This window comes from Phyllostomus discolor, chromosome 6 (assembly GCF_004126475.2).
Source record: "Phyllostomus discolor isolate MPI-MPIP mPhyDis1 chromosome 6, mPhyDis1.pri.v3, whole genome shotgun sequence".
NCBI lineage: Eukaryota > Metazoa > Chordata > Mammalia > Chiroptera > Phyllostomidae > Phyllostomus > Phyllostomus discolor.
In genome coordinates, this window is record NC_040908.2 from 122,463,606 (window position 1) to 122,489,881 (window position 26,276).

The following is a 26,276-nucleotide window of genomic DNA, read 5'->3' on the forward strand; positions in this document are numbered from 1 at the left end:
TCTTAGACTCCATGGAGTGAGTGGTTCAGGGAAACATGTGCCGTGTTACACTGGATCATGGTGGAGTCCAGGGAGGCACACACCCCAAGAGAGTGGCTTCTTCATACATCTTCTAGAGAAGCAGAAGTCTATGGCTCAGCATCCCTGGTCATAGTTCAGTTTAGCTCCAAGCATCTCCCATGAATCTGTGCTTAGTTAGGCAGGTACCCACACAGCTCCATCAGCTCTCTCCTTACACCCTTTCCTTCTGCATGGCTTCTTCCTCCTCTCTTCCAGACCTCATGGAGGAATCCCCTTCTCTTTCAGCACACTCATATTTTAAATGTTCAGCCTGGAACTTCCTATGTGACCTCATACCTGGTCCCTCCTATGATGTGCTACTTTTGCCAGTTCCCCCATATCTTTTACCTTCTTTTAGATGCCATCTTTAGTCAGGGCAAGAGTTCCCCGTGATACAGGGGCATCTGCCTCCTCTGGCTGATAGTCATGAGGCACTATAACACTCTTAAGATCACATACACCTTTTTCCTGGGGTGGCAGCACAGCTATTAACTTGCCATTGTTATGCAAAGTATCTTAACCTGTATCATCCACTCCTCCCTGACCCTAATCCAGGTTTGTGGTCATTTTCTGGGGACCCTTCCAGGGGGGATGGAGATCTGTTTGCGTAGACAACCTAAGAACTGATAAAGGATATAGGGAACTTCTGGGCATGGTTGTGGCTTATAGCATTTTGGGGAGCAAGGGAAGTGCTGGGTTTAATGGGAAAACAGGGTTCTGAGCAGGAGTGCTCTCAGCATTGCCCCCCACCCACCCAAAAGTTGGAATCCTGTAAATAAAAACCTGTTTCCTTCACCACTAATTGTTAGGTCATGTATCAAGGTGCCACATGGCCAAGCCCTGGTTCGCTCAGTTACACTCTGACTTTCTATGATACACTCTTCAGAATAATAATTAAGTAACTAAGGTTTATGCATGTGGCATATTGCTCATAGTTCTTTCATACTAGGATATTTAGAGCATCTTGCTTTGTGCTCTAGTCAATTGTATCTGTACCTACTCTCTGTCTTCCCTACTGACTGTAAGTCCTTTGAGGTTGTGTCTGATTGATCCCTGTGTCCATCTATTGGTCATGGCACAGGCAGGCCAAAGGTGAAAAGTATACACATTTACCTTTAGTATATGTCTGTGGAATTAAATTGCTTTAATAAAGCACTAATATGTATAAAACTATCAGAGGCCAGGTGACTTGGAGCCACTTTTATGGTACAGATATCAGGAGAGCCAATAAGGCTAGAGGAGAGGGAGATGGGTAGATAAGTGAGGCTGTTTGCAAAGGCTTCCTGGAAAGGGAGGAGATGCAGCTGATGAGGGTAGGAAGAGGGCACAACACCAGAGGGGCTATTTATTCTTCCTGATTCTCACTCACTCTCTCTGAATAAGTGAGTTCTTGGTAGGTGGGGTAGGTTTGTGCTCACAAGCAGCTGAGAGACAAGGACACCAAGTTGAGACAGTTAGAAGTGAGACAACATATGAAAGCATTTGGTGGGGATAGAATAGAGAGATCACAGACAGGTTCTGTGATCCAAACAGTTCAAGATTCAGCTTATGTTGTGGCCTCAGACAAGTCTTATGACCTCTCTCATTCATCCTTGAACACATAGTTATTTCAAACCTTTTCTGGGTCAGGTATAACATCACACCAATGACGCAGTGGTAAAATCATAGACAAGTCACTATCCTAATATAATGAGCAAGAAAGATAGATCCTTTTTTTCCTAATAAAAATTAATATTTACTGAGAAGCATTCAGAATGTCAATGAAACAGCTGCAACTTTTTAATTTTCAGTTACAGAGTGGTATTCAGTTAACAGAATAATTATTTTATATAAACTACATCAGAGACAACTGAAGATAAAAAAGCTGCCATCCCCATATATAACTAATTTGTGCTGTGCACCAACAAGAACCTGCTTTAAATTTCCATGCCAATTTATAGCCCCCATACTGTACCAAGTAAAGTTAGTGGCAATTGAAAATACCACCAGGACAGGGCTATCTAAAGACACATTTGATAGTGTGTTAATTATACCGAAAAAGACACAGCTGCCTTGGTCAGGTGACTCAGTTGGTTGGAGTGCCATCCCATATACCAAAAGGGTGAGGAGGGCTCAATCCCAGTCAGGGCACATATTGTCTCTAAGTTGCAAGTTTGGTGCCTGCTCCAGGCATGTACAGGAGGCAACTAATCTATGTTTCTCACATCAATGTTGCTCTCTCTCTCTCTTCTCTTTTCTCTCTCTCTAAAATAAATTAAAACAAAACAAAACATATCCTTGCCCTGACTAGTGTTGCTCAGTGGTTTGGGTATTGTCCCCCAAACTGAAAGGTTGCCAGTTCAATTCCCAGTCAGGACACATGCCTGGGTTGTGGGCCAGATCCCTGGTTGAGGGCATGAGAGAAGCAACCAATCGATGTTTCTCTCCTTCTCTTTCTCCCTCCCTTCACCTCTCTCTAAAAATAAATAAGTAAAATCTTAAAAATATCCTCAGATGAGGATTAAAAATTAAAGAAACTATACAGTTTAAAAATAATTCTTATACACCCTTATGTTTCATTTTTTAATATATTTTTTAAAATATTTTATTTATTTTTAGAGAGAGGGGATGGGGAGGAGAAAGGGAGAGAAACATCAATGTGTGGTTGCCTCTCAAGTGCCCCCTACTGTGGACCTGGCCTGCAACCCAGGCATGTGCCCTGACTAGGAATCAAACTGGTGACCCTTTGGTTTGCAAGTTGGTGCTCAGTCCACTGAGTTACACCAGTCAGGGCTCAATTCTTTTCTTTAAAAGGAGTGAGTTGTGTACAGGAGTGAGTGGAGGATTAAATGCTTTATAGACAAGAAAAAAACGGCTAGAACCAACTTATTCAGCACCATCATCTTCATCTTCCCCCTCCTCCTCTTCACCTTCCTTGTCTTTCTTCTTTTTCTTGCTTTTTTCAGCCATGACAACTCCCTCACACCCTCCCTTTTTTCTCCCCGCCCCCCCCCCCCCCCCCCCAATCAGGCTTTCCTTTAGCTCAGCATGCAGCAGTCTCTTTTCCATACTTCTCCAGCTTGGCAGCCTTTTTTTTTTTTTTTAAATAGGCTCCCTGTCACCTGCAGCAGTGTTATTTCACATCTCTCCCAGCTTCTTTGCCACATTGCCAATAGATAGGCCAGAATACTCTTCTTTGATTTTTGGGCGATGCTCAGAACAAAGCAAGAAAAAGGCCAAAGGAGGCCTCATGGCATCATTGGGATACTTAAAGCTCTTTTTTTTCCCCTTTAGGAGTGATATAAGTTTTCATTTGTCTTTCATAATGACCCGTGTCCACAAGACACGAACCTTTGCCATGTCTTCAAATTTTCCTATCTCTTTAGCAAACATGTTCTTTCACCTCTCTCAGCACTTCTTAGGAAACTCTAAGAATTTGACTAAAGCATCTGGATGCTTCTTCTTATGCTTCTCCTGACAAGTTTGCACAAAGAAAGCATATGATGACATTTTGTCTCTTGGGTTCTTAGGATCTCCTTTGCCTGTGTTTAATTATTTTTCCTCAACAAGCACAGAGTTGTTTGCACCCATCGCCTTGCACTTGCCCCAGCGCTGTCTATATGGGGCTCAATGTACTGCAGTGGCTGTGGGAGCAGGAGCCAGATGCCAGGGAGATAGATCTTAAACAGGAATCATACAAAAGTACAAGAGCATATAACAGAGCCATTTAGCTTCATTTTAAAATGGGAATGACAACACTGTGTGCTTTGTGGGATTGTGAGGATTAAATACAAGCAGAATACAAGTATCTAGCAGATTGCCCAGTGTACAACAAATGAACATTAACTAATTTCATCATATGCCCATGGTGTTCTCACATTCTTTCCCCTGAGCAATTTGTCCCTCTTTCTCAAGGTCAAAATGATAAAGATGACTCGGTTCCCATAAAAGAGCAGGGTGGAAAAAGAGGAGGAGAAGGGTCCTGAACTGATCTCAATCCTGCCCTGGTAGCTTCTGAAAGGGTCTTCCCAGCCTAGTCCTCACTGAATTCCAGTTCCTATAGATCACCAGTGGTCCTTAAGAGTCTTCTCTCAGTCCCAGGCCCAGCCTCTTCAGGATAACTCTTAAGTCAGAGTCCTCCTTTGTCTTTGATGTGGCTCTAGGGACTCAGCTTTCTTGGGACCCTCTGTATTCTCTGCTCTTGCCTTTCTCAGTCTGCTTGAGGAGTGGAAGTAGGAGTCTCCCCTTCATTACTACTTCTAAAGACAGCCTGTGTCCCACTTTGTGGCATGGAAAGATGATGGGCAAGACAGGAGATGGCAGAGAGAAGGAACGGGGGAAGTGACAAATGAAACAAAGTTCTAGAGTAGCATCCTCTGATCCATTGTTCCTGATTCCTTCTGAGGAACTAACTAAATAGGGGTAGGAGTGACCAAGGGCATGCCCTATCCTCCAGGAGGGCCCCTTCTCTCAAACAGGCAGAACAATAGTTTTCCTGTTTGTCTCTGGGACACCTTTGCATCTTTGAGATTCTCCAAACTAGGTGGTACACAGGTCACCTGGCATAACCTCCTCTAGGAAATTCCTTCTTCTTCAGCCCTGGTGTGTTGAGGAGCAACTCAATTTGCAGTCACACAGTAGAGCCAGGATATGAATCTAAGCAGTCTAATTCTAGAACTCTTTACTCTCACCCCATCTGTGTGCCTGTGCATAGCCTTTCTGACTGCTTTAGCCAGTTACTTGTTCCTCTTCTGTGCTCCCTCACCTGCCCCTGTACTAATTCCTTTCAAGACATTATCAACAAGTACTAGTTGCACTTTCTCTCCCTCCCTCTCTCCCTCTCTCTCTCTCTCTCTCTCTCTCTATATATATATATATATATATATGGTCTGTCCACTAGGTATCCAGCTATGTACTATGACAAATAAAGATATTTACTGAAGAAGATACAAGACATTTATTGAAGAAGATACATAGAACAATGACGCTTCAGTCCCCTTCAAAGTAGACACCTTGGGACCTCACATAGTTTTCCCAATTGCCATCAGTTGCCCCATTGTACTTTCCTGAATCTCATCGATGGTCTGAAATCTCTTCCCTTTCAAAAATGATTTTAGTTTTGGGAAAAGCCTGAAGTCCCAGAGTGCCAAATCTGGGTGTTGGGGGGCTGAGTGACCTGGGTGATTTGATGTTCTGCAAAAAATGCTCTGCAAGAGACATGATGCATGAGCAGGCACATTGTTGTGATGAAGCTGCCAGTCTCCAGTTGCCCAGAGTTGTGACCTTCTGAATCATCTGAATAGTTTCCACAAAAGAATGTTCAAGCTTAAAGCACAATTTGATGCAGATTCATTGCTAGCTCAATCATTTTTGACTACAATGGCCACATAGTACACATGTTCACTCAACGGCGTCTACTGCTCCCACTGACTAGTACAGTGAAGTTGTCATTGTCCACACATGCATATTCCAGTCCACTCTCCCTGGCTGCTAGGTTACATTGATGTCACACAAACCATTCTCATTATATTAACAATGGCTGGACTTTTTCTGGACAGACCTCATTATGAGCATAGTTACATAGATAGATAGATAGATAGATAGATAGATAGATAGATAGATTTCCTAAAAACTGAGCTCTTTGAGGGTAGGAATGGGTTGTTATGAACAGGTGCTCAGTAGACGTTAAATGAGTAAGTGGACATTGGCAGTGAGATTGTAGAACTGATCCTGACAGGGCAGATGATCCTCTTTGTGAAACTAGCCTGGGAAGAGCTGTTAGAAGCCAAGATCTTTCTTCATTTTCTATTCAGTCACACTCTGACTGTCGGTGATAGTTGTACATGCCATGTTTGGACACCAGGGAGCTCCACTGATAACTGCCCAGATTCAAGGACTCCTAACATTTTCTGAGCCAGAGATTCCAGACTCTATTACACTTCTGCTGAAGATTCTCTCACTTTCCAAATGAAAGCTATTGGTATCCAGAAACCCTGTGGTGTAAGAAAGGACAGCTAGGCTGCTGTATGCATCATTTATTCACTCACTTTTATTAAGTTCCAGGTATGTATCAGACAAAGCCATAGCCAGGGAGAATATAAAGATAAATAGATGCAGTCCTTGGTGAGCTCAGGGTCTAATGGGAAAAACAGATACTTATTAGATAATCATAATCCAGTTATATAAGTACTCTAAGATATAGCAGAGACAGGGAAAGTCAGGGAAGGTGCCAAAGGAAGGAGGAGCGACTTTTGGGCAGGGTCTTTTTTAAACTAACCATAGCTTTTGGGTCATGCTAAGCTGTCATCATGGGTCAAGGCATGAACACTTTTATTTCACTTGAGCTGAGACTTTAAGGATGAAGAGGAAATCCCAAAAGAGAAAGAGAGCTTGGTGTGGTTGCCACTTCATCTTTTCAGCCTCAGTTTCCTCATCTATAAAATGAGTATAGCCTTTGTCTTATCTAGCAGAGTTCCTGTAAGGGAGGAGATGAAATAATAGATATAAAGTTCTTGAAAATTATGAAATAGTGGCATGAGAATCACTTATCCAATTTGATTTAACCAACATCAGCAGAATATTTACTAGGAGCAAGTCTCGAAGAGTGATTTAAGGGAGATACACCTGGCACACGATAAAGGCTTGATATATAGGTTTTAGAAAGACAGAGAGATGAAAAATAAAAAGCTCTCTTCTTGCAGAGGCTATACTTTCATGAGGATCCATCATAGAGGCTATTGAGGTGAGTCACAGCTTCTGATCCAGGAAGTCTCAGGATGGTCCTATCTTATAGAATATTAAAGCTGAATTAGAGCAATAATTGGGTACCTACTCATCCTATAGTTGGGGAGACTGAGATCCAGAGGGGAAATGGCTTTTCTGTTGTCATATAATGATTTTGGAGACAGAGAGAACAAAATGTTCCTTTTGTTGCCCATACCATGGCTTTGGCCCCCAGACACGATTTATTTTTATTTTATCAATAAAATAAAAACATATTTTATTAATAAAATAGTTTAATAATAAACATTTTATATTTAATACATTATATATTTATATATTAAATATTTAATATTTAATATAGAAATATTAACAAAACATTTTATTAACAAAATATTTTATTATTAAAATAATTAAAATAAAATAATATTTATTTTATTAATAAAATAAAAACAAATATCTTGTATTAATAAAATAAATAATATTTTATAATATTTTAATACAAAATATTGTTTGCATTTAATTATGGTAAAATACATATAACTTTAAAATTTACCATCTTAACCATTTTAAGCGTAGAGTTCAGTCATGTTAGGTATATTCACCTTGTTTTGCAACCTATATCCAGAACTCTTTTCATCTTGCAAAATTGAAACTATATCTATTAAACAATTCCCTGTGCTCTCTTCCCCCCAGCTCCTGGCAGCCACTCTCTTATTTTCTGTCTCTGTGAATTTTACTACTCTCAGTACTTCATATAAGTGGAATCATATAGTATTTGTCTTTTGGACTGGCTTATTTCATTTAGCATAGTGTCCTTAAGATTCATCCATATAGCAGTATGTAGAATTTCCTTCTCTTTTTTTTACCCTCACCCAAGAATGTGCTCATTGATTTTAGAGAGAGGGGAAGGGAGGGGGAGAAAGAGGGAGACAATCGATGTGGGAGAGAAACATTGATGGGTTGGTTGCCTCTCATCCCAACTGGGGACAGAACCCACAACCTGGGCATGTGCCCTGATGGGGAATCAAACATTCTACCTTTTGGCTTATAGGATGACATTCCAACAAACTGAGCCACACCAGCCAAGGCCTCCTTTTTAAAAAACAATTTTATTTATTTATTTTTGGAGAGGGGGAAAGGAGAGAGAAAGAGACAGAGAGAAACATTGATCCGTTGCCTCTCCCATGCCCCCAACTGAGGACTTGGCCCACAGCCCAGGCATGTGCCCTAACCAGGAATCAAACAAGTGACCTTTCAGTTCACAGGCCGGTGCAATCCACTGAGCCACAACAGCTGGGGTGGGCATCCTTCTTTTTTATGGCTGAAAAATATTCCATTGTATGTGTATACCATATTTTAAAAATCCATTCATTTGTCCATGGACACTTGGGTTGCTTCCACCTCTTGGCTATTATGCATAGTTCATAGCTACTCTGAACATGAGTATACACATATTTCTACGAGACCCTGCTTTCAATTTTTGGAGGTTATATATCCAGAAGTAGAATAACTGGATCATATGGTAATTCTATTTTTAGTTCCCAGATGCCATTTTAGCCTCACAGGAAATGCAACAGTCTATAAAAGATTCTTGGTCTCAGTGTGAAATGGTAACAGATCTTTACTTTCTGTCTCCAAGACCTAGACTCTTTGTACCAAATTGCTTATGTGCCCACACTCCTAAAGAAATCATGTGGTAGCTAAGGGAAATAATGCAGTTGAGTTTAAAGGAAGTCGCATTAAACATACTTTCCTTTCCTTCATTCTTGTGTGTTCTTTTAGACTAAGGAGGAAACAGGTAGATGAGTTGACTTACACAGAAATGACAAACTTAGCCACCTGAGTGTTTAAGCTGCAGATGTGTGTTGTTGACCTATATAGGGTTTTACACTTTTAAAAATTAGTTGCTAATACTAATAAAAGGTATATGTTATACAAAATTAGTTTTTTATCTTCTCTTAAAGGTGATCCAGCAATACTGAGTCTACTTTCCTGCCTGCTCTCTTCCATGTGCCATTCTCTCCACCACTACCTATTATTCTCACCTACTTCTCTCAATTGTATTACCAACTACTTTTCCATTTGAATTTAAGACCCTGGCTTAGAGCATAGGTCTACTAGAACCTAGGTCAGGAGCCCATCTTCTGTTCTGGCCAGTTTCCCAATATAGACATATTATCTAATAAATATTTGAGTGGTCATATGAATTAACTCATGTTAACTTACTATATGCAGGGCCTATGAATGGATCCTTTTCCCAGAAATCAATAAGGCACAGCCCTTGACTTTGAAAACTCACAATCCTATGGGGTTGTGGGGGGCAGACATGTGTATCGTCCAATTCTGGACTGGGGGGGAGGTTGGTCAGAGTTTAGAGTTTCTGAAAAGGAGACCTTGAACTCTGCCTAGAAGAATGAGGACCTACCTACCCAGGTTGCTCAGTTGGTTAGAGCAGGGGTGTCACACTCATTTTCACTGGGGGCCACATCAGCCTCGTGGTTGCCTTCAAAGGGCCGAATGTCATTTCAACTCCTTAACAGTTAAGGAGTAGTTACACGTATACAGTCCTAAAATTGTTCTGGCCCTTTGAAGGCAACTGTGAGGCCAATGTGGCCCCCAGTGAAAATGAGTTTGACAACCCCTGGTTAGAGCATCCTCCCGATACACCAAGGTTGTGGGTTAAATCCCAGGTCTGGTCACACACATTCAAGAATCAATCAAGGAATGCATAAATAAGTGGAACAATTCAATGTTTGTCTCTCTCTCAAATCAAAAAAGTATGTTTAAAAAAAAGTATGAAAGGCCAGCTATAAGAGGAGCTAGGATATGGGGGGTAGTGTTTCAGGCATAAGCAACAGCAGATACAAATGACTAAGGTTCTATGTGTTTGAGGAACTTAAAGAAGGTCAGTGTGACTGGAGCTTAACAAGAGTGGGGAGAGTGGTAGTAGATGACGTTAGATGTGTATTTTTATATTAACAGCCTAACCCTTAAGCCAGGCAGCTGTTGGGCAAATCCGTGTTCCCGGTCTGGAGGGCTTGCTCAGAACAGGTAACTAGCTTAGCACACTGTCAGTCAGAGGAGGACTGGGCCTAATCCCTTCCCCTGCCTCCGGTGCCAAGGACAGGGTAGGGCACAGAGCAGGTTTCAGTAAAGATTTGCTGACAGCATAATTGAGAACAGGAAGTGCAGGCCCTGTTAAAAAAGGCCCAGGCGCGGCTCTCCCTTTACTGGGGCATTCATTCTCAGGTCGCTAACAGCTCTTCCAAGTGACACAGAGAGCTGGGAGTGTGAGATGCGGGGAAGAACCAGCTACAGGCCCTACCTGCAAAAACCTCAAAGGGGAGGGAATTTGAGAGGCAGGTAGGAAAACAAGCTGTGAAAGTGAAGGGAGGGCATCTTACTTAGCTTGGATAAGTAGGGGAGGGGGGTCTGGAAGGCAGATTGGGCCCTTTAGCCGAGACTTAAGGGATGTGTAGGGCAATTTTACCTTCAGTGGTTTGGACTTTTCGTTTTCTGGCATCATTTCCTCTGAAAACACTGGCAGTAGCTAATGGGCCTCCCCTGGGGCGGGTCCTCGCTTCACTCCCCAACCCTCTGCAAAGGGGCTGGGCCTTCCAGGAGCTCGAGTGCTGTCGGCAGCACCCATATACGTCCGCCAGGGGCCGCTACACACGGGTGACGAACGCGCGCGGATTCCCAAACCGCAGAGAGAGGAAAGAGGAGTGGCTGCGATGCGCGGCGGGGGGCGGAGCCTAGAAAGCCGGCTCCGAGTGGGGGCTGGGAGCGCACCCCGGGCAGAACCGGCAGGGCCGTTGTCGCCTTGAAGGAGCCCGGGGCGGCAATCTTTGTGCCGCGGGCCTCTGTCCAGCCCGGGTCTAGAGCTGAGGAGAGTGGAGTAGCATTGAGGCCCGGAGGTCCCGGCAGGGCAGCTACTGCCGTCTTCACCGCTGCCGCCGCAGGCCTGGGATACCTGAGCAACTGCGTGTCAGGGGCCCATCCGCCTGTTTGTCGGCGGTTAGCGCTAGAGAGACTCCCGTGGGAGAAAAAGAGGCCGGACCCGACCCTTGGCACGGGAGGAGGGTTCGGGCGGGGACTATCGCGAGCCAGGGGCCTGGAGAGCCCGCCGGGGGCAGGGGGCGCCCGGCTACTGCCTCCAACAGGTTATTCCCGGATAAACCTGGCACTGGGGCGGGCCCGGACTTCGCAGGGGGCCGGGCGGCGTGGGGCGGGCCTGAGGGAGAGCACGCCCCCGCCCGCCCCGGGCCCGCCCCAGCACCGCCCGGCCGCCGGGGAGCCGCTGTCCCGGGCCTGGCCCGTGCGCGTCCGCCTGCTGAACCTGGGCACAGCCAGCCGCCTGGGCACGGGACTGGGCGGGGGCGCTGACCTCGGCCTAGGAGGCCTGGGATCCTGGAACCGTCCGCGCCCGCGGGGGCCTGCGAGTCGCACGCCCCTTTTGGGGTCTGTGCTGCTCGCCCATCCACGGCGGGGCGAGGCCGGGTGCCCCCTTCTTTCCCTCTCTTCTCTTCCTGCTCCACTCCCCTACTAGAGGGAGATCTCGCCCGCCCCCTTTCTCAGGGGTGTAGCTGGCTGCGGAACTGACAGCGGCCCCGTAGCCACCCTGTCCAAACTCTCCGGAAGCGGCCCTAGCTAACTGAGCGCCGAGGCCGCCCCAACTCCAGCGGACCCACTGTTGGACCGGAGGCGACGGCCCTCCTCCCGAGCCCAAACTTGGAGCATTTGACCTTTGGCTGTCTGAGGAGGCAGGCCTGCGAGTGCCTGGACAGCTGCGGCGCCTCGAGGGCATCTTACCTGGGGTTCCAGGACCGACGGCTGCACTCCTGGGCTCCGGGCTTTGCCTCTGGGATTCCGAGGTGTCCACATCAGGCGCATGCTGACTGAGATCTGGAGTCATGGACGTGTGCGCCCGTCTTGCCCTGTGGCTCCTCTGGGGGCTCCTCCTGCATCATGGCAAGAGCTTCAGCCATAGCCACGGCGAGAAGGCGACAGGAGCCGGCTCGGGGGCCAATAATGAGGAGTCTACTGAAGCAGGTAAGACCTTGCTACCGGCTGGACTGGGCCGGGGATTTTGACTTAAAACGGAGGTGTCCAAATGGGCAAGTTGAACCCTAGTTTTATATATGTGCCGTTGATGGAGGACCCACTCATGGCACTGCCTCTTCCCAGTAGTCCAAGGAGTTCTTTCCGTTCAGGAGCTACGGCTTAGGTCTCTGACTCTCTTTATCAACTTTCATCATTCCTCCTCAGGATCTCTTTTGTTGGCAGTGAGGAGAGGTCTGCTGTGGGGGCACCTTGGCCTTTCAGATCAGCAAGACAAGACACCTTCTCAGGACTGCTTTTCGGGAAGAGTGGCCTGGGCAGATTAAGGATAAGTCTATTGCTGTTGGCCAGTTTCAGCACTTGACAACATAGGGAGGTTGAGGCTACTTGGGTTGGGCAGGGAAAGTAAGGGCTGGGCAATTCTGTTGGTGTGTTCAGGTGTGCCTTTATATTTCAACAAGTGTGGGAACCCTAGTGCCTCCCTTCCGTGGGTAATCTGTGGTCTCCTAGCTGTGCCCATTTCACATACAAGGCAATTCCTTAGATGGAATCCTATTTGCCACCAGGGAGTTAATGGTCTTTTCTCAATACGGGCATGATAAAACTTCTGGGACCACTTGTTGACTTATTCTGTTTCTTGAGACTGATGAGGATAGGGATTCTATGATATTTTTGTTCTGTCTTGATTTTTCCTATGTACTCATGGAACTTGTCAGATAGCAAGAGCCCTGGTGTTCTGTTGCAGAAGAAAAGTGTTCTTTTAAAATTCAGTTGTTTTACATGAGGCTTAGAAGGAATTCTGGTTTCTTTTCCTATTTCTTTCACTATGTCACTGTGCTCTGCCCAAAGCAGTGGGCTGCAGAGTGGGGACAATTTATAGCTGAGTTCTTTTTGAGGTGGGCTAGCTCAAGTGAGGGGATGGCTCAGTGGGTACTGGTTGAAACAAGGAGGTAAAAGAAACAGGTCACGATGGCTGGGAAGTTTCATGGGTACATTCAGAAACTGGCTTTGGTGGTACCAGGGGTGTTCAAACCACAGCCCAGGATGGCTGAATGTGACCCAACACAAAAATAATAAATTTACTTAAAACATTATGAGATATTTTTGTGATTACGTGCCACAGTGTATTCAATGTGTGGCCTAGGACACCTCTTCTTCCAGTGTGGCCCAGAGATGCCAAAAAGTTGGACATCCCTGTTAATTTAGACCCTTTCTTAGGAAATTCTCTTTTAACTTTCTTGACTGGTTTTTGTGTGAGTCCAGGTACCCCAAAGGCTGGGTTCCAGGTGAAGTCAGGGTTGCTCTATGTACAAGCATTGCACCTAGTCAGTTGCTTTGAAGATAGGTCCTTCTTGCATATTAATCCTGTTTCTCAGTGTTGTACTGCTTTTGCCCCTGAAACATAACTCAAAGTTTGGTACTCTTCGGGGTGGCAAGAGAAAGGCTGGTAGGCAGATGTAGGTCAAACTATGAAATAACTCTAAGGAACATCTCTGCTATTCTAGTGACATCCCTGTTTATAACTGATATGCCCTTTTTTATCCTTAAAATATGAGTGCTTGACATAAAGTGAATATTTTTTTTTTTTTTTTTGGTGGGAGAGGAACTGTTTAGACACAAGCTAAAGGGATAAAGTTTTTAATTTTAGGCATTAGCTAGCTATCAGAAATAATGTGTTTATGTGTATGGGGGTGGGTGATAGGTAAGAAGCATTCCAGCATCACTCAGAACCACCCCCAGACTTGAGCTGATGGAGACAGCCCTTCACACAACAGAGGCCTGGATGTGTTGATTATACCATTTAGGCTTCTCCTTTGGTCTTTTCTTCCTTTCAGTTCAGAAATTAGTTTCTCTTGTCACAATAATACTGAATCCCAGGGAGGGAAGTCTCAGTGACCCTAGTTGCTGGGGTGGCTTGGCTATGGTTTGTGGGAACCTGGAGGTCCCAGCACAATTGTCCTGGTAGGTTGTCCTCTTGAGCCTTTCTGGAAGTTTGTCTCTGACTCAGACAGGAACTCATTTTTGCAAAGAGGTGGCTCATGGAATGGGCTCTGCTACAGGACTTGGGGAGAAGCTGTCTGTGCAGCCAGGAACCTAGTAATCTTTCTAGTTCCTCTGTATCTTTGAAACACATTAGTTTTACTTGCCCTTAAAGCTGCCACTTTTCTGAATTAGATTCAACATATCTAGTCAATTTGTATGTTCTCTAAAGTTTATATTTTAGAATCACATGGCTTTTTTTTCCTGCAAAAATCTCACAATAGCTCTGTTAGAATGTGGGGCATGTGGTATTATCCCCATTTTTATGGGTTAAGAAACTGAGTCCTGTGCTGAGTCTTATAGGCAGGTCTTCTGATGCTTAAGTTCTAGATCACGTCCATCTTTTCATACCCTGCCATGTTAAGGGAGCACTGGGCAAGACCAAGAGAATGTTACTTTCTTCCTGGTGAATTAGTGATTCAGGTCCTGGTGGCTCTGTAGCAGAGAGCCGAGGAAAGACCTGTCTTTTTTCTTCTGCAGGGAGTAAGAGAATTTTTTTTTCTCTTCTTGGATGTATATGGCCATCATAAAGGCCTGACTCTGAAGTGAGGGTAGGTGCTTTGGTGGAAGACCCTCACATTGGGCAGTGGAGAGGTCATCCCTGTCATTTCCTGGCTCTTTGATGCCTGTACACCTAGCTATACTAAGTCACTTTGTCAGTAAAGGTCTGTGCCTGGTGGTGCTACTCTGGGGCCTGCATTTCCGAAGCTGGCCTGGAACTCATGCTTGGGACCTCCCTTAGACTCTGGGCTCATTGCCTCTAGAAACTCAAAATGTTTTCTGCAAATGTGTGTGTGGGGGTCCCCGGTGAATCTGGAGTTGTGACTGCTAGTGTCATAGGTAGTGAGGGCCTCTAATCAGGAACTGTGGTTTGACTCAATGTAGCTAGAACAGAACCTTGGAGGATAGGCATCTAAGCTGTTGGTGCAGTGCTGGCTGGCTTCTCAATAAACCCCTGATGGAGTAGGAGGCCAGAGCCTTGCCTGCCCACCCAGCTAGTTGCTGTTGCCTCCAAGGCTATAAATGGCTTGGCCATCTTGGTGGCTATGCTAATTATAGCTGAGGGTGGCTCCCGGAACTGGACTGGGGCCAAGGGCAAGTGGGTAGGGCTTGACTGAGGCTAATATTGGGGTCTGGGGAGAGGGCCACAGTAATCCTGGGGCAGCTAGGACATCATCCATGTCCAAGCCTCAGCTTTGACAATTACCCTTAGCTAGGTTAATTTATTTAGTAAACATTGAACAGTGCCAGTTTGTGTGCTATTTATTCAACAAATATTTGAGCACTGGCTCTGGGTCAGACAATATGTTTGGTGTTGAGAATTTAAGGATGAACAAAAAGACAAGATCTCGGCCCTCATGAAGTTTACAGTCTAGTGGGAAGATAGGAAATAAACACATAAATAAATATATTAACTTGTGATAAGTGCTGGGGAAGAAAACATAAACAGAGTGCTATGATGGAGAATGGGGAGAGGACAGAGACTCAGGTAGGGTAAAACCCAGTGCCTCGTAAGACATTAATAACATCAATAATAGCAACTAACATTTTTTAGTGCTTACTGTGTCATGGGCACTATTCCAAACTCCATTTTGTTCTCCCAGTCATCCTGTGTGCTAGGTGTTAGCCCCATTTTGTGGGTGAGGAAATGGAATCATAGAGAGGTTAAGTAACTTGCCTAAGGTTATACAATATTAGGAAGGAGAGCCAGAATTTGAATCCAGGCAGCCTGACTGTGCCCCTTACTTCCCAGCCACTGTGTTACACATTCTCTCAAAACTGTGTGATAAACGTGAAAAGAGTTATTGTATATACATACAGAAGGCTGCAGGAAGCCCAGAGGAGCAAGTGACTAACCCTGTCCACGAGAGTTGGAGGAGGCTTTTCAGTTTCCCTCATAATTTTTCTCAGATCTTGGAGAGATAAAAATTGGTTGCTTATTTCAAAAGTTAAGAGGTGGAAATATCAGTTAGTTCAACCCACTTTATATATATATTATATATATTATACACACACACACACACATATATATGTATGTATATATATATATATATATATATATATCCCGAGAGGCATCAAAAAGAAGTTCTAGGTAGAACTAGAATAAGACATTTAAGGCAGGGACCCTGACTCAATTGGTTATTCAATCCACAAGCCTATAATGAGGGCTTACTGCTTGCTTTGCACTGTGGAAAGAATTTATGGTCACCAAAGGATCTAAGTCTGGGATTGGGATGCAGATATAGGATATATATTTAGAGACTATTGATTGGAACATAATGCACAGGCTTAATGAAGCATAAAACTAGGTACTGTAGACAGTGTAGGCCAAGGATTAAGGGAGCTCTCTGTAGGCTGGGCTGAGGTGGCTGGAGAGGGCTTCCTGGAAGGAGGGGTTGGGTGCGGGCTGAAGAGAACCAGAAGGGAGTGGTTTGACTTGGGGAACGTTGGAGGAAAGGGGGCATTGTAGATGTCTGGGTCACCAGTGTAAGCACATGAGGTGTCACTGTTGGCTGAAAAATAACTGGGAAGAGTTGTTTCATAGTTGGCCAGCTACCTCCATGAGGGCCCGTAGACAGGAAGATTGCCGTCAAGTGGGATCTAGCATTAGGTCTGATACCTACCCTAATTTTAAAGTAATAATGAATGTAAATAATATTTTAAGATCTCCAACAATGTAATGTGACATGAAAATCACTAATTTTTATTGGGGACAAAACCATAGATACTGCTTATAATATTGTAGTCGGTTGCTTACAATATATAATTAAAGGAATGCTAACTTTCAGTAAGAGAATATTGAAAAGTAAAGATGTAATTTCTTTCCCATCCAAATTCACAGGTTCCCCAGAATTCTACCTTTGGGCTCCTTAGGAATGTGGAGCCTGCACCATAAGAACTCCTGCTGTCTGGCAAAAAAGGGATGAGGTCTTGTAGAGAGGTGTGTTTTTTTAGATCTGCACAGGACTTGGGTTTGAACCCCAAGGGGCCCCTCATTTCCTGCTGAGTAGCTCTGACATACATTGCTGAGTGCCTTCACGGGCATGTTGTGGTACATTTTATTTCACGAGAAATGATTCTACAGGAAACCCAGAAGCTCTGGCTGTCAGAATTTTAGGGAAAAAGATACCAAACTGAGCCTTCAACAGAACTTTCTTTTTTTGTTACTACTGATAAAAAAATGTTAAGAAATATTTAAGATATACAACAAAGTATAAAGGATAATACATTGAATACTCATGTGCCCATAACAGTTTAAGAAATAAAGTAATAACAATACAGAGCTTTCTTCTGTTACTCTCAGGATACTTTGTATAAATTTGTAATGTAACACCCAACATTGTATATGTTTGTTCTCTCACAAGTATAAGCTCTTTGTAGAAGAAGGGAGGAGGGTTGTCCTTTATTTATCTCTGTTTTTATTGTCCCCAGCCTAAAAGTTTTCTTACAATTTGTTGGAAAAGCTAGAATCCAGGGCCTGTCTGAATGAGTCATCTTTTCTCTCTTCATTTAAAAATGACTTTTTTTTTATCCTCACCTGAGGACATGTTTGTAGAGGGAAAGGGAGAGAGTGGGGAAGAGAAACATCGATGTGAGAAGCATCAATTGGTTGCCTCTTGCACTCAGCCCTACCAGGTACCTTTCCTGTGTGCACCAGCGAGGGATGAACTGACAACCTAGGCATGTGCCTGGACCAGGAATTGAACCTGTGACCTTTTGGTTTGTGGGGTGATGCTCCAGCCAAGTGAGCCACACTGGCCAAGGCCATATTTTTTTCCTTGATTTCAAACTGTCTCATTTGTCTTGATACCCATTCTGGGCTTTTCCTTCAAGCTTTGGATATGTTGCTTGCCCAGGGCACTTTGTATTTTCATTCAAACTCAGATCTGTTTATCTCTTTTCAATCTATTATTTTATCCTCAACTTTGGAAGTAGGTAAGGCTATTTTTATTATTATAGCCATTTTAAAGATGAATTTATAGTTGAGAAATTTGTGTTCTTGGTCACATAGCTAAAAAGTGACAGGATCAGAACTATAACTTTGAGGATCTGTATACCAGGCCCTTGCTATTTTTATCAAATACATTACCTGTCAATGTGTCGCTCACTGATCTGGCACTGAGAGCCTATAGCCCGGAGATAGCTGTGTTTAACAAAGGTGTTTGAATAGTCAGTCCAGTTATCTATCAGAAGAGCTGCTCTGGAGGGTGGTAGAGCCTATAATCTTACCTACCATACTATGTTGTTGGAGTTACCTGTGTACCTTGATGTACCATAAGCTCCTCAAAGGTTAGAATAGCAAGCTCCTAGCACAAAGCTTGGCATGTAGTATACTTTATATCCTATAAAGTTTGTGGAACTAAATTGAAAGGTATTTATTATCTGATTGTGATTCTAGTATAGTTTCCTAGGCACTTGGTTAGAAGTTAAAAAATATTTCCTTGGAGAGGGTTCAGTAAAGTTGAAGAAATAAGCTTCATTTGTTTAGAAAAAATAAGGGTTCGTTTGTTTAGAAAGTTCACTGTTTTAGAATTTCTCATTCTTTGTCTTTGTTAAGAAAAATCATCCGGACCACTTTGGGTCCAACAGCCTCACTTTACTTGGAAGAAGTTTGTCTAGGATTTTAAAGAAATCAAACTCTTATCGTTGTCGTCCACGACCATGAGACTGCAGTGATGAGTAGCTGGGAAGTTGTCTTAACTCCACAAAGGACTTAGGTGTAGTGGGGAGGAGAGATTTGGAAAGTAAGTGGGCGGGGCTGGATAAGAAGCCTAGATGTAAAGTGAGAACGATTGGCTTTGGTTTGCAGAAGGGTCTGAGTTGCCATCACACATAAATATCTGGATTTAGGGGAGCTTCAGAGGTCCAGTTCCTTTCCTTATTGGCTGTGGATCTAGTGAAGGGTAAGTCATCTCATCTCTCTTAGCTTTAGTTTTTTCATTTGTAGAAAGGGAATAACCTTAATGAGTAAATTTGTAGTGAGGATCAAATGAGATAACTTATGTGGTAAAAGGGCTTTGTAAACTCCAAAGTTCTGCACTGTTAGGGTTCTTTCAACCTTTACTTTTGTGTGCTGAAAAGCCTCAGTCAGAATCTGAGTATCTACTTATAGTGGGACCTCTTTAACAGTAGTTGCTTCTTTGAACCTACTATAGTTCCATTGCTTTACTTCAGGTATACCCACCAAATATTTATAGACTCTGGGTGTGGCCCAAATAGGCTTTTAATCAAGGCTTAACTCTACCAGGGGTGTCCAACTTGTGGCCTGTGTGCCGCATGCAGCCCAGGATGGCTGTGAATGCGGCCCAACACAAAATCGTAAATTTACCAAAAAAGTTAATGAGATTTTTTTGTGATTACATACTGTAGTGTATTTAATGTGTGGCCCAAAACAACTCTTCTTCCAGTGTGGTCCAGATGATGCCAAAAGGCTGGGTGCTAGCATTTGATCTTATTTCTGGCCCATACCCTCTAAATGCAGGCTTGGAATGTCTGACTAGATGAGCATAGTCCCCATCTATGTTGGTGCATAACAATTACTGTAAAAGTTAAGAGGCTTGAAATAGTAAATATTTGTCAGCTCACAGTTTTTGTGGGTTAGAAATCTGGGTGCCACTTAGCTGGGTGCTTCTGACTCAACATCTCTCATACGATTACAGTCAAGCTTTTGGGCTGGGGTTGGAGTTGGACTGGAGGGGAGAGTATTTGCTTTCAAGCTAATTCATGTGGTTGTATGGGAGACCTTGGTCACTTGCCACATTGGCCTCTCCATTGAGCTGCCTCATGACATGACAGTTGGCTTCCTCCAGGACAAGTGGTTCAAAAGAGAGTGAGAGGGAATGCCCAAGATGGAAGTTACACTCTTTTTATTACCTAATTTTATAGTTATTATGCCACAATTTCTGCCATATTCTTTTTGTTAGAAGCAAATCAATAAGTCCGGCCCACACTCGAGGGGAAGGGAATACACAAGGGCATGAATACCAGGAGAGGGGGGTCATGGGGGACTGTCTTAGAGGATGCCTATGATATCACCCTAGGGCCATGATCTTGGGAACAATGGCTTTTAGGTGATGTGTCCTCTTAGCTTTTCTTTGCTTGTCTCCTAGAGTCTTGTAGAGTCTTTCTTTACTTCCTTTGATATTATGTCCTCTTGGTTCATGCATGACTTCATTGCTTTGCCATGTAGACTTGACATGCCCCTCCCACTATACTCTTCTCTTGTCATAGGCACACTTCTAAACTAGCTTTTTATTTTAGATTCTAGTCCTGCTTCTAAACTCCTTGTTGGGTACCTTCAGTTTTGCAGCCCATTGTACAGCCTTGGAGCTTTTACTGCCCTAACTTGTCTTCTCAGAGCTAGACTTATAAGTGGCATTGAAACACTGACAGATGAACTTACTCTGACCTTTTTTTGGGCCATTGATGTTAGGTGCTAGGACCTAACATCCTGGTATGTTAAAGCTGACAGGATTTTTAAGGACCATCTCTCCCAAACTCATTTTACATATGAGAGGAACAAACTTGCCTAAGGTCTTAGCCAGGGCTAGAATCTAATTATGTCTGATTTTCATTCACATGCTGTTCCCATTCTGATGTGGATCCTTTCTACCCTGTTGCAGCCAGTTTGGGTTTGAGGGGGTCTGAGACACATACAGAGGAGAACTAGAAAGTAATTCACAATATTACTGTATGGGCTGGGCGGAATTGGGGGTACACAAAGCTATTTTCAAGTGAGGCTTCTGAGGAGTTTCCCCCAGCTAGAGAGTTTTTATAATAAGGCACAGAAAAAGAAGCTTAGTAATATTTGTGGTATATGGTGATTAATATCTGCATTTTGTACCATTTTCTTGGCAATCTCAGTTCAGAGCACGGAGAGATCTGTGTTTGGATGTACAGAGTAGGCTTCCTGAAGGAGATGGGTCACAGTGTTGTACTGTATGTTGCACCATTGGTTGGCTCAGCTGGTTGCATTCTGTGTGGACTTGGGGCCTCCACAGGCGGAGTAAATGTATCTAAACCCTTGTGGGGTTGCTTGTGGCTACCTGGAAAGTGCCAAGGGGAAGCTTCCTGGCACTAAGATTTTGACAGTGTTACCTGTGTTGGCACAACTTGCCAGGGCAGATGAAACATGAATAGGGATGGCTATGACTGTCATTTTGAGTGGAGCAGATTTATTTTATGTGGGAGGCCATACAAAGAAAAACCTGAAATGAATCAACAAAAACACACTTTTATTTTTTTCTGGGGACTTGGAATGGAGATGGTACAGGCTCTAAAATCCCTCTATGGGTGCTCATTTTCTTCCTGACCCAGGGTTCTGGCCCCAGACCACTTTGCTCACTTCATTTTCCTCTGTTCCCTTCTCAGTGTCTTGGGTCAGCCAGGCTTTTTTATTTGTTCTGGTCTGCAGAACACATCTTATGTTGCTTTTTTTGGGGTCTTTACTTAAGCCGTTTTACTCTCCTCCCAGGATGTTCTCCCCTCTCCTCCTTTTTTTCCTACCTAACCTTTCACTCCTCTGTTCCCTGATATTAACACTATCCATGAGTTCCTTTTCATCTCTGATAAGACTCTGGTTGCATGTGCTATCTGTGGTATTGTCTGTGTACTTCACACCCTGCTTGTGCCTCTTAAAGCAAGAGACATCCTGTTGTAGAATCAAGATTACTGGGCACTGGCTTGAGTCCTTACTGACAGTATGACTTGAACTATAGATTCCTCACTTGGAAAATGGGTCACAAGAGAGTTAGTTTATATGGAAAGGTTGTATACACTTTAAAGTCTTTGTGTGTGTGTGTGTGTGTGTGTGTGTGTGTGCATGTGCATTTTCCTCTCTCTTGAGGGCAAGAGCCATATTCATTTTGTTGACCATAGTACCTATCCTTAATATCTATCACAGTGTTGGTCAGAGAGTATGTGCTTAAAAGATATTTGTTGAATAAGGAGAGGAGTGATGAGTTGAGTTTTGGATTGAGTAAGCACGGAGGTAGAGGGCCAGGTACACTGACATAAGTTCCTATGAAAAGCTTAGACAAGAGGGCCTTGAGATTAGGGATAGAATTCACATGGAAGGTTTTCTGAGGAGTTCTGTGAGTACTATTTTTCTGCTGAATAGTACTTCATCCCTGTTTATTGAGCTCAGTGCCAGTTATCAGTCAAACTGGGGGATGGTTTGCCTTTGACTCTGGCTGGCTGTTTTTGTTTGTCACAGCAATGGCTACCCTGAGTAGGTGGCTGCAGTAGAAGTGGAGCAGGTCTGTGCTCATAGAGAGCTGATGTGAAACCCATGGGTAAAGCTTCCTTGAGTCCTGCTGCTCCCTGTTTTTGGTTCCATGGCCCACATGGGTTTACCTCAGGTCAAAGTTGAGGCAGCCAAATGAATGGAATGAGCTTTAACTGCTTTTCTTAGCCTGGCTTATGGGATGGAGGAGGGAGCCTTCTTTCATGCTAGGTTTGTTTTGCTGCAGGAAGGTAGGCTAGTGCAGTGAAGATCACTGGCTTTTTAAATGTTATCTCTGATTCTGGGAACTCCCTGAGCCTCAGAGAATTCCAGCTTGAGCAGATATCACACTAGCTTTCTTTCAAGGCATTGGGGAGGGCCTCTAGAGAGACTTTGTGGAGGGGGCAAAGATATAAGAGAGTCAGCTGTGCTGTCAGTATGATCTAGCCAGGACAAACCTGTCCTCTTCCTGTTATCTACATTTACGGAGCTCCTGGCTGCCTTGTGTTGAGCTCTGGCCTAGGTGATGACCAGAAATCTCACTGGCAGACAGGCAGGCGGGCAGGCTTTCAAATCTCATGTGCCTCTAATTTCTCCAGTGTGATTCAGTAGCTCTGCTCCTGTTTGGCCTCTCTGGGTTATCTCAGGCCTCTCAGGAAGCTCTCAGAACTCTCATCACTACAGTGTATGTTAAAACAAATGTGTCCATGTTTGCCAAGTTCCCAGAGCCAGCATCTAAAATGTAGTGGCCTGGGGAGATGGGTGCTCTTCAGGTATCAGCAGTATGTTCTGTGTGTTTGTGCATGTGTATTGCTGGGTAGTCACACTTGCAGAGGTCTTGTTTCAAGAAACTTTCACTGACAAGGGCAGAGTTCACCGGAACTCACACTTCATGTCTCTAAAGAGATAAATACGTAATTAAGATGACTCAGTTAACTTCAGTGATGAAAACGATGATGATAGCTACTGTTTACTGAGTGCCTGTTATGTTCCAGGCACTGGGCTAGTTGCTGTTCATCTACACAACACCCTTAAAGGTAGATAAGTTTCTCATTTTATAGATGAGAAAACTGTAACTGTAAGAGTTTAAGTAATTTTCTCAAGGTGACTAAGTAGGATTTAAATTTAGGTTTATCTAACCCAAAGGTCAATGCTGTTTTTAGTTTAATAACTTATGGGGGAGGGGAGAAATAGCTATATGAATTTAGATAGAGATGTGCATTTGGATTAAAAAGTGTACCATTTGTCAGACTGTTACTGGCATTTGTTCTGTTACCTACATAGGCTGGAAGAAGGTGGGATTAGTATTTTGGGGTTGGGGGAAAGAATGAGAGGGCTTATTTCACTTATAAATCCTGAATGGCAGTATCACATTGGTAAGTGTATAGCTACAGAATGATGTGTATTCAATTTGTATCTTCCAAAAATAGCATTATGGTTGAGCTGTTCTGGTTATAAGCTTTGGGATAGGGTCTGTATCTGAGTAGTGTTCTTTACTTCTTCAGTCAACATTTAACGTGTATGTTATATGTTATGAGACAACCCCTGCCCAGTAGAAGGACTGAGGAATTAAGATGTACGACCCCATTTTTCTTCATCATACATAATAAGAACTCCTATTTATTGAGTACCTACTCTATAACAAGACTTTTACATGCTTTTACATACATGATCTTATTTATTATTTATTTAAAAGATTTTACTTATTTTTATAGAGAGGGGAAGGGAGGGAGGAAGAGAGGGAAAGAAACATTGATGTATGAGAAAAAAATTGATCAGTTGCCTCTTGCAGGTGCCCTGACTGGGACCAAACCTGCAATCCAGGCATGAGCCCTGACCAGGAAACGAACTGGCAGCCTTTCAGTTCATGGGACAGTGCTCAGCCCACTGAATCACACCAGTCAGGGCCATGATCTTTTTTAATCCTCACAAGTCTCCAATTTTATAGCTTATTTTGTAAGGCAATCTAGGTTCAGTGCCCTCTGAATAATACTGATGGTTCTATTGGAAAATAGGATCACCTCTGCCTGGAGTGATCAGAGAAACTTTGTGGAGGAGGAAGTAGCCTACTGGGTCTTCAGGTATTTCATGCAGAAATATAAGGCAGGTCAGAGAAAATACTATCAGTAAAAGCATGGAGTGAGAAAAATGGAAGAGTCTTTAGTGGGTGTTAGTCCAGAGTGACTGGAGAATGGCATCTATGAAGAAGAATATTATAGCCCTGACCAGTGTGTTTCAGTTGGTTGGCGCAACATCTTGTGAACTGAAATGTTGCTGATTTGATTTCTGGTCAGGGCACATTGCTAGGATGCAGATTCAGTCCCAGCTGGGCACATGGTTAGAGGCAACTGATAGATGTTTCTCTCTGTCTGTCTCTCCCTCTCTTCCCCTCTCTCTAAAATCAATAGGCATATCCTTGGGTGAGGATTAAATAAATAAATAAGAGTAAAAACAATAAGGCAAAAGACATTAATTGAGGAAAGTTCATGGAGGAAGGCCTGAATGTCAGGCTAAAGAGTTTAGACTTAACTTTGTAAAAAAATAAATAGTCCTTGCCAGTTTTGAGCAGTGGAGAGACATGATCTGAGTTTTCCTTTAGGGAGCTTAATCTCACAGAGTGTGCATAATGCACTGGCATGGGTAGGGCTGGCAACAGGGAGCCTAGATAGGAGACTGCAGTTGTTCCTGACCAGAGATCTGGATCTGCGTTGTGGAAGTAGAATTAATAGGAGTTTAAGTGCATGCAGGGAAGGAAAGAGAAGAGTCAGAGGTATGTGCATGTTTTGAGTGTGGGCAATGAGGATTCTGATGGTGCCGTTAACAGAAAATAAATGGCATTCTGAAGGAGAGTCAGTGCTGGGGTTGATGAGTGGAGGGGTAGTTGATTTTCTTTGGAGTGCTCTGCAAGAGATGACACTTCATAGTACTGCAGAAACCAACGAATTCTCTTATATCTACACTTGCTTCACATCACCCCATTTCACTGATGAGTTTTCTGGTGCCCCCCAAAGTGAAAATTTGCCTAAGGTTATATAGTAATTCTGTGGTAGATGCCAAGTCCGAGAATCCAAGTCTTGTTTTCAGCTGTTAAGCTTCCTGACAGAGCTTGGCCTTCACTGTAGGAAAACCAGAGAGTCTTAGAAATAGGAAAACCTGGGTTCAACTCCAGGCTTTGCCATTTTCTATTTGTAAAATCTTGAACAGGTGAGATCTTGCTTTTTCTTTCTGAATCTTAGTTGCCAAATCTGCAAAAAAAAAAAAAAACCAAGGAAAAAAAAAGAAAAAAAATCTCTACCTTACGGTGGCAATGGAAGATAGGTACTTTGTATAATTCTTAAGTGTAGTGTAAGGGTGTTATTCCAGGATTATGGTTTGGGTTGGAGCCTGTGTATATAGTGAGTATTTTGGCAGATGTAAACTCATCATTTTTCATTGAAGGTCTTCTGTTGTATGCTGACTTCTCACCTGCAGTTGGGGCTTTCTGTTGTATGAACATGCCAAGTTTTTCATAGTAACACATCTCCAGTTTTCTAGTGGGAAATGGAGTTGCCCAAGGAATACTGTGATTATACCCCATCAGTTGATCTTGGCCGGAGAGAAGGTGATTACCATTCCTTTTCTCCAGGGTCTTCTGCCAGTCTTCAGCTGGCTCAAGGTGTGGGGGCAGAGTGATAGCTAAATTTAGGCTATCCTTTGAGGGGGAAAAGTAGAGTAAGCCCAGGCTTGGGACAGATATATAGGGTGAAGCTGCTGGTCAAAGCTAGTGCCTGGAGTCCTCTTGTGGTCATCCCTTTGATTTAGTGCACACATTCCTGAGTCCTCTTGAGAGGGGGAGTAGACTGCTTGCATAGCAGGTGTGTAGTTGTCAGCTGTCTGTCAAGGGAGCAGACCTGAAACTGACCATCTTGCCTGATGTCTTGTCACACACCCTCTGAGAGAGAGGAGGGGGAAAGCAAGAAGATTCTCTGATTAATTAAATAGTTGTTTACTGTTTTGTAGCCTCATTCTTAAAGAATTCTACCCCCCCCCCCACTTATTTCCTTTGAAACTTCTTTCTTTTTATTCCCCCTTCCTAGCTTGGTTCTTTGGAGTCTTTACAGTGTTCTTTATGGGATATCTTGTTTAATTAAAAAGACTAGGAATTAGCTAGACATGGTTTAGTTTGTGTTGTGATTCTCTTGACATTTCT

The 26,276-nt window shown here is 43.6% G+C and overlaps 1 protein-coding gene and 1 pseudogene across 6 annotated transcripts in view; one reads left to right on the forward strand and one right to left on the reverse strand.

The window, feature by feature from the left end:
- Window positions 1-3,082: 3,082 nt before the first annotated feature.
- Window positions 3,083-3,585, reverse strand: LOC114498871 (annotated as a pseudogene).
- Window positions 3,586-11,071: 7,486 nt separating this feature from the next.
- STIM1 (stromal interaction molecule 1) overlaps window positions 11,072-26,276 on the forward strand; it is a 183,025-nt gene continuing 167,820 nt past the window's right edge. For 2 of the 6 annotated variants that reach the window (XM_028516090.2, XM_028516089.2), the window contains exon 1: window positions 11,081-11,814. In XM_028516090.2, the coding sequence (XP_028371891.1) occupies window positions 11,676-11,814 (139 nt within the window). In that variant the 5' untranslated portion in view covers window positions 11,081-11,675. Of the gene's footprint in view, window positions 11,815-26,276 lie in introns of all 6 variants that reach the window. The other 4 variants (XM_036028898.1, XM_028516087.2, XM_036028900.1 and 1 more) reach the window with 4 other exon arrangements.